The sequence below is a fragment of the Rutidosis leptorrhynchoides genome, chromosome 9 (genome assembly GCF_046630445.1).
Source record: "Rutidosis leptorrhynchoides isolate AG116_Rl617_1_P2 chromosome 9, CSIRO_AGI_Rlap_v1, whole genome shotgun sequence".
NCBI classification, from domain to species: Eukaryota; Viridiplantae; Streptophyta; class Magnoliopsida; order Asterales; family Asteraceae; genus Rutidosis; species Rutidosis leptorrhynchoides.
Genome location: NC_092341.1, coordinates 29,744,334 through 29,753,630, shown reverse-complemented (window position 1 = coordinate 29,753,630; position 9,297 = coordinate 29,744,334). Strand labels below are relative to the sequence as shown.

The window sequence follows — 9,297 nt, the reverse complement described above, 5'->3', positions numbered from 1 at the left end:
AGTTTGGTTTTTCTCAAAAACAAGATGCGCTCTGTGTTTACATTAAATCTAGTAGGATCAAAGTAGTCTTCTTGATCTTGTATGTTGATGACATACTATTTATTGGAAATAACATTTCAACTTGCAAGATGTCAAGTCTTGACTTGATAACGTGTTTCCATAGATGATCTTGGAGAAGCTACTTATATACTTGGAATCATGATCTATAGAAATAGATTCAAATGGCTTATTGGTTTGAATTAATGTACATATCTTATCTTGCAGATATTTAGCATGCATTACTCCAACCTTGGAGCATTGCTTTGCAAAAGGGCATATCCTTGAGTAAGTCTCAAAGTCTTATCACACATGATGAGATATGATGAATGAAATGTATCCCATATGCTTCGGCTATAGGATACATTATGTATGCCATGTTATGTATTAAAATGATGTCTCGTTATTTTTGAGTTTGACGAGTCGTTATCAACAAAATCTAGGTTAAGAACATTTGATTGTTGTTAAGAATATTCTTAAGTATTTGTAGAGTACTAAAGATATGTTCTTGGTTTACGATGGTTTGGAAAAGGAGTTAAGTATTAACCATAATACATATGCTAGTTTCCAAATTGATCGAGATGATTTTCGATCCCAGTCAGGTTGTGTCTTTGTCATGATGACCAAGACAGTTAATTGGAAGAGCTCAAAGTAGAGCATTGTTGCACAATCTACAACAAAATTAGAATACACTGCTACCTGAGAAGCTGCTCAAGAAGCCGTCAGGATAAGAAGTTTGTTTCGGAACTCAGAGTAATACCTAACATTTAATCTTCTATAAATGGTGTACTATGATATTTCGAGTGTTAATATACTTTCAAAAGAATCACATGTACATAAAAGTATCCAACACATTCTTCGAAAGTTTGACTACATTCGTGAAGTCGTTGAGACGAATGAAATTAGTATTCTTAAGGTTCAAACAGATGATATCGTGGCTGAACCGTTCCCGAAGCCCTTGATGCACAACCAGCATGATGATCATGCTAGTAATATTGGACTTCGTTAAGCTACTAATCTTTTTCATTTGTAATTTAGTATTTGGATATCTCTGAAACATTAAACAGTTTTATCTAAATGAATTGAGATACTCGGTATGGTCGTTTTCATTTATATTACTGTGTTCTATATTAGCATGTTTAATCCATGAATAATTGTTGATTATTCTAAATCTCCATAATCGGTCATGTTATGGGAGTATCATGAATTAAGATTATTATGAAATTTGATTTTATTCACTGATGGTGAATGATTAACTAGCTGAGGCCAAAATTCATATGTATATGTTGGTTTCCAAAATTCATATGTGAATGACCCAATCATGAGATGTCACTACATGGATAGTCGTCAATAGTGAATCTCATAATGGTTATGTCTTTGTGTCCTTAGACCTGAGATGTATATGTTGGTTTCCAATTGTTTGACATATTATACTTTGATATGGTTAAACACTATCCTGAACAAGGTAGTTATAAAGGCTATCATTGGGTATGATGTGAAGCACATGACGAACGCATGTAATAAAAATGGAATTTATTCCTCTATGCGAGAGTATGATACCACTAGGCCCCTCGATGAAAGTGAATGGATATTTACACGGCCGTGTCCAAGCTATATTGATTGTTGTTCAATTCTAACTTGGTGATCACATTCAAATTTTCAAGATCGAGAAACAGAATTGGTTGACAAATGAGAATGACTATATCCATGTCTCATGTCAACTTGGTATCTGACAATAAAGGGACATTAGACACTCAATCATTAAAATCATTTTCTAGTAATGATAGTTTGTTTAGCTGAAATAAACACTTGTATATTTTAGGGGGCATTGACGTGTTGCTAGACGCCAAAATATGTCTGTATAATTTTCTAGATGTTATGACATACACAAGTGAAACTTTGTTAGAATTAATGTGCACGTCATAACACAAATCTATACTACCGATTATGTACAGACCTATGGGGTCACACACTTTAGCATTTAGACACCATTATTATATATTGTTGATATATAATTATAACCTATAATTCAAAAAGCATAGTTTAATTAAATATAATTTAATTATATATATTAAATTATATATAATGGGTTGTTGGATTACAAATTATTAGACGGACTTATTTTATTTAGGGTTAAATAAATAAATATATATGGAGTAATATATATGTCTCATTCTTTTGGTGATGTATGACACAAATATAAATAATAGAAAAGTGTTAACCACTCTTCACGGATTCAACATAAAGAGTAACAAGACAAACCATTTGCTTCCAAAAATCTAATAGCTTTTCATTTCTTTTTGTGTTGAAGTGACCTATCATTTCACGTGCTTCCCTCATTTTAATATTTATATATTTACTAAAGTGTATATATAAGAGTTAACTTAGTGTAATTAAAGGATACACATAGAAGATGAATTAATCTTAGTTTCGTTCGTAGATACATGTTTTCAGTTGTGTTGATCTTTATCTAATTTAATAGTCAAACGTTGATTATTAAATTGATGCTTCTTGCTTCTGAATTACTTTGATATTGACGATCGAAAAGAAAAGGAGTTTTCTTACTTGATGCTTTTTAACTAATAAATATAACAATATATTATTTTTGGGTTATACGGACTAGCATCCGATTGGTGTCGCTCGACGTGATGTGTGGATCAACCATGGAGATATTCATACACTTTGAATATGTTTCAACCTAGACATGGAGAGTTCTTTCTACAGTTCTTTCATCGCTCACTAAAGGTATATCTAAACTCCACTTCGTGAATTTATTAGTTGACAATTATTAGTGGTGTAATTGGATCTTGTTGGGATCGTTAATCGTGTGAATGTTTTACTTGAAAGTTTATAATAAAATAAATGATGTTTATTTTAAAGTTAATAAAAGATGTTTATTTTTCATGTTCCACTGCGTTTATAAAATTTAAAAGTACACACGGTTTTCCATCAAATATGACAGATGAAGATATAGTTTAAAAACCACCCATTGATCCATCAGCCTTATATACAATGCTCTATCCGTCCTGGCACAAATGTATACCTTTTAAAATGAAATAAGTATTTATATTCAACTCCAAACATAGATTCATTAACCTTAAAAAATATAGTGCCAAGTAAAATCACAAATCCACAAAATTCCTAGAAAATATTCTATGACAAAAACATTAATGCTCCATATAACTTGACTTACCTATAAAACTCTTCAGGCTTTCATGTTGACTACTTTACTATTACAAACAAACATACATGCATAGTTTTAAATCATGTCATGTATAATATTAAATAAAAAAAAAGATTATTATACATGGAGCTATTTTTTAGTAGGAACTTGATTAAAACCGAAGCAAAAAACAGTCAAAAGATAAATGTGGTGAACATTTGTAAGCCAAATACATGAGAAAATTCATCAAAGAACATGATAAACATGATAAAACCCTAGAAGTGTTGCGATAAAAAAAACACTAACAATGGCACTGATAATCGTATATATGAAATTAAGATGCAAAAACATATAAAAATCAAAATCAAACACTTCTACCTACTTTTGTGAATCGTAATAACACGTTATCTTCATTCTTCTTCCATCGAAATAATAGCAGATGCAGTTCACAGCTCATATGATTGCTACCAGATGGATGAATAATAGAAGAAAATCATTAGATTTTAGTTGAACCATGCTTTGTGAAATTGTTAAATATTTGTGAGAATCATACTATAAAATATGTATACAAATATATCAGATAAATAAAATGATGAGATAATAGAAATAGATGGAGGAGATTTGAAATTCGAAATCTTTCAAAAAATTATTTTTCATCTGCACAAGAATGGAGCATGCAAAAATTTATATTACCAATGTTGATGAAGAGATTTGTAAAAGAAAAGACAACTGGATTTTATCTTTTCAATACCAATACATTTACATTCATTTTTAAATAAATCAAGTATTTATTAAATTTTGTTAAATGGGAATTAAAATAAAGCTTCCTTTATACGGAGTACTCCATACCTTTTACTGACTTTTAGAGAAATTCAAATAAAAACACTAACGACGTTTTATTCTTTAATGACATTATAATAATTTCTTTAATGTTAATTATGACATCAGCAAATTAAGCATTACAACCTTTAAAAGCACATGTTACAATCACTAAAAGCACATGATGACCTCAGCCTAAACTCCAATTTATTATATAGTATAGATTGAAATAATGTGAAAGGTAACGATGGAAGGTTGGTTAAAAATAAACATATTCATTCGTTCATCAACATCAGGTGATGAATGTGTTGAGTCACTTGGGTCTCTCCAAATACAGGCAGTAGCGGACGAAGTAAAGATGATTTTCAACCTCGTGGCTCAATAATCCCTCTTTGGTAGCTAAATTCCCAGCCCCGCCCCGCCCTCCCCCCCCCCCCCCCCCAATCATTTTCAACCATTAGCATTTCTGTAAACCCGTGCTCTGCTAGAAACGCCTCCTCTATGGCTGAGCGAAGCACACTCGGTTCATTGTTATGTAAGTCGGTCTGACCCTGAAACCTAGAAAACCGGTATATTCTTATCATTTAAAAAAAAAAAACTCATAATGTAGCAAGTAACTAAATTACAACAAACCAGTCAACATTCTCTACAAACGAATATATCATCCCACTTCTAATTCATTCATATTGCAAAATCAACAAAAATTTTAGTTACATACAAAGTTACAATACATTACATAAAGTATAATCTCACAAAATTAAGATATCGCAGCAGTACAAAACAATCAAAAACATAAAATAAAAAAAACAATCGATTTAAGCAGAGATAACTAAGAACCGATTTTAGAACCCCATTTTTAAAGCAGAACCAAACCTGTTGTATATCATGATTAACGTATGAAGCTATCAAAACTATAACCTAAACCCTAACCTAATTGAAATCGTAGTTTCAAATCAAAAAAACATTCGAATTAGATACAAATCAAATCAAATCAAATATCAGAAACCCTAATTGAGGAAACATTATTTTGTAAAATGCATATGATAACCTGCTTCGGATCTCATTCATTCTTACAGAGTGAGCTTTGATAATTTTCTGACGTGAATCTATATGACATGAACCCCTTTGTTAATATTAGCCGGGTGTTTTATAATTGAAGGGTATTTTAGTCGGTTTCAATAATCAAAATTGATTTATTAGCTAATATAAGTAGGGATCATTTTAGACCATTAGATTAAAGGGTATGTGAGAGTCTTTTTTTGATCTAAGGGTTAGAAAGTGAGTTTTAAAAAGAATTATTAGCTAATAATAACCCTCTTTTAAGGTATAGAATGATGTGTTTCGTACAATAATTATAACTAGTTTTTTGGCACGCGCTTTCGCTGCGGGTTGGTTTCGAAAAAAAAGGGTCCTGTAGCTACAGCAGCAGCAGCTACATTAGCGGGTATTCGGGTTGTGTTAAAGGAGCGGGTAAGGGGATCCGAATGGTATTGGGTTAGTGGTTTGGGGGGTGTTGGGCAAATCATGTTTTGAAAAGAAAAAAAAAGGAGTTACTATTAACATGGTGTCAACCAATCACATGGTGACACCATTTACCACAATTTATATATATATATATATATATATATATATATATATATATATATATATATATATATATATATATATATATATATATATATATATAAATTCAAAAATTTTTAATGAATTTTTGCCCCCGTCGAAAAATATTTCTGGATCCACCACTGATATCAATTAGCAAAATGTTAAACGATGCGCAACTAACACTTCCCCACAGTTGTTTCAAAACTTATGTATTCGATAACGTACTACCATTCTTTTTGCATGGGATCACAAAAGAATGATGAACTCAGAAAAATCTCCAGGAACCGACCACTAAATCGATTCAACGGTAACTTTTATTTTACCACGAGAACAATACTTTAAGCTATTGGCTCAAAAAGTAGCCAAACGTCCAAATCCAAAATACAACTATAATGCATAATGTTTGACTAAATTAGAGTGAAGCAATTAATAAGTTGGGCCTATACTTATAAAAATAAGATTTAAATGAAGTGGGCCGATAGCCCGCATATCAGTTATCAAACTTATAAAGTTTGTTTTGGTCCCCTCATTAGCGATAACCTCTCCAAAAATCAATTACTTAAAACAGGGAAAATCAGGGTTTCATAACCCTAATATAATTTCGCTTTAATTTTTTCGGTATGGATAACTTGCAGAGAAGATCACAATCGGATGATGTCCCGGTGGATTTGATTCAGCGTATACAATCGTTGTTGCCGGTAAAAGAAGCTGCTCGTACGTGTGTGTTGTCCAAGACATGGTCACATGCTTGGTCTACCATCCCTCATCTAAGGTTTCCTAAACCTTCAACGTTTCCTAATAAACTAAAACAAAGTGAATACATGATGTTTATGAATCACACCATTTCTAAGTATGTCAAAGACAACATACCAATTGAAAGTTTTGATCTGAAATTACATATCAAGGCGGCTTCTCTTGCTAAAAAATGGATTCGAACCGTAGCTGCCCAAAGTTGTCTCAAACAGCTTTCGCTCCAAATATGCTATGTAACTCAACGGTGTGGTAGGTTATTTATGTTTCCAGATGGGATATTATCTGGTGAAAACTTACGTACATTGTTATTAAGATTTCATTCTTCTTCTTCTACTATTTGGTTGTCATATGCTTCAATGAGTCCCAATCCTGTGATCAACTGTGTATCTCTAAGAGTACTCGAGTTACATCGTGTGGAGATAAGTAAAGAGGTACTTGATGTTGGGAAATTACGGTCTCACTAATTCCCACCACCCAGCCCAACAATAATAGTAAAGAAATAAGAACAATACACAACACAAGATTTAACGTGGAAACTCCAAAACATGAAAAAAACCACCGGCCCCCAAAGAGAGAAATACACTATATCACAAATTGTTACAATGATATAGACGACTCTCTTAAGCTAACTACACTCTCCAAAATATTTAACTAATACAACTCTCAAACAAGGGTAAAAAAGAAAGAAATAATCAAATATTTAAAGTGTATTGATTGGTGCAATTTGGAAGTGAGGCTTAACACTCCTTTTATAACCAAGTCACCCCCCTCCCACTTCTTCCTCCCACCTATGTGGGATAACATCCATTCACAAATACAAAGCAACCATATCCATTTCTTCTAACCAAAACTATAACCAACAAATCTCAACCTTTTGGATAGAAGAAGATAACCATTCTTCCACTTTGCAAAAGAAACCGATGTAGACGCTTCCTCGACGACAACTTCAAGATCCTCATCTTCATGCCATTGATTATCTCCCAAGAGACAAAACTTGCATCTTTACCGAACATTGTCTAAACCGACAATCATTGTCATCACGGACAATCATAACTCTTAACAAGAATTATCATACTCCACCATTAAGAGTATAGCACTTAAAATATCACATTCCAAGCATTTCACCTCGGCACATATTGTTGAACAACCAACTGAAACTTTATGGTGCAACTTCCCTGTTTAGCTTTCCCGAAAGTCCCATCAGCTACTGTTAAAATACAATGCAAATTTGGCATTAGTAGATGTATATAAAATATCTAGATATTAATATGTATAAGAAAATATCTAGAATTTAGAATATGGTAGGAAAAATCTAGAAATTTGTATTTGATAGGGAAAATATAGATATTTGTATGTGTAGAAAATATCTAGATATTTATTCATGGAAATATCTAGTTTCTAGAATGTTCCATGGGGTAGTATAAATATGGGTGATGAGTAGTTCATTTGTGTAAGGTGTGAGTAAGTGAAGTGTGAAGTAGAGAAGAAGTAAGAAGTGAAGAAGAGTTAGAAGTAGAAGTTGTGAAGAAGTAAGAGTGTGAGTTGAGTCCATAATATTGTAATTGTTTCTTTGTATTAATAAAAGTGTTCTTTGTTAAGTTTCCCGGTTAAGCCTCAGTTTGTGTTTAAGTTCTTAGTGCACTTGTGTTGTATCTATTATATGGTCGGCTTTGCCGCCTAAGTGATATATGGTCGGTTATACAGCCTGAACGATATATGGTCGACACTGTTGCCGAAGTATTATTGTGCACTAAGGATTTATAAAATTAAAGGCTAACCAATGTCAAAGTGTTGGTGTAGTGAGTGAGTATAACCTAGGTCCTCTATAGTGGGTGTGTTGGGTTTGTCGAAGCTTCCAACAATTTGTATCAGAGCGGGTCGTTCGGGACCATTTCTAGTGGAGGAAATTGGTAAACGTTGGACGTTTACATCGACTTGTTTTCACCAAGGCTCTAAGGGAGATTCTGCCAGAGCACAGTTAGGAACTGTGAAATCTCGTCGATCAGGGACCAAGCTTACTGGACGTTGGACGTCATGATGACAGATCTTGCAAGTACGAGCAGTGGAATCAAGAGTCTCAATAACCACAACTATGATTATTGGCGGACCTGTATAGAATCATACCTACAAGGACATGATTTATGGGAAATAGTTGCTGGCAGTGACACAACGCCTCTACCAAAAGAAAATGCCGAAACCTTGAGAAAATGTATAACAACCCAGAAATTTCCGACCAAATTTAAATCTAACTTCGACTAATTCCGACGATTCATGGACCATTATTCGTAAATAATTATGCATTAATATTAATTCGTTATATTAATATTATTATTAATATCATTTTTAATATATCACTAATCATTATTTACAAGTATTATTACTACAAATATTATTAATGTCATTATTATTAATAATTATTAATAACATTAATATTATTAGTATTATCACCTTTACTAAAATTATTAGGATTATTATAAATATCATTAATATAAATTATTTATAATAATATTATTATTAATATTATTATTGATAATTATCATTATTAATATTATTATTATTATTATTATTATTATTATTATTATTATTATTATTATTAAGAGTATAATTATTATTATTATTATTATTATTATTATTATTATTATCATTATTATTATTATTGTTATTAATTATTATTAAACTTATCATTATTTTTAAGTTTATTATTATTATTATCTTATCAATATTATTATCATTGTTAATATAATTATTAATTAGTATTATTATCATTAATATATATATATTAATTATATAAAAATAATCAAAAGAAAAGCAGATACCTAATTTAGGTCATGACACTATCAATATTTTTAAGCCATCGTGACCCTATATGATTTTATCTTATTTTTTTTATTTATCTGCTGTTTTATTATATATTTTTTTCC

General features: G+C 31.4%; 1 protein-coding gene across 1 annotated transcript; it reads left to right on the top strand.

Annotated features, from left to right (window-relative positions):
* Positions 1-6,243: 6,243 nt before the first annotated feature.
* LOC139867878 (putative F-box/LRR-repeat protein At5g02930) lies at positions 6,244-6,840 on the top strand. The gene has a single exon (XM_071856229.1). It carries the CDS (start codon positions 6,244-6,246, stop codon positions 6,838-6,840), a length of 597 nt encoding a protein of 198 aa, XP_071712330.1.
* Positions 6,841-9,297: the final 2,457 nt, after the last annotated feature.

Coding starts and splice junctions, on each gene's coding strand:
- LOC139867878 (XM_071856229.1), top strand. CDS start 6,244: ATGGATAACTTGCAGAGAAGATCACAATCGGATGATGTCCCGGTGGAT.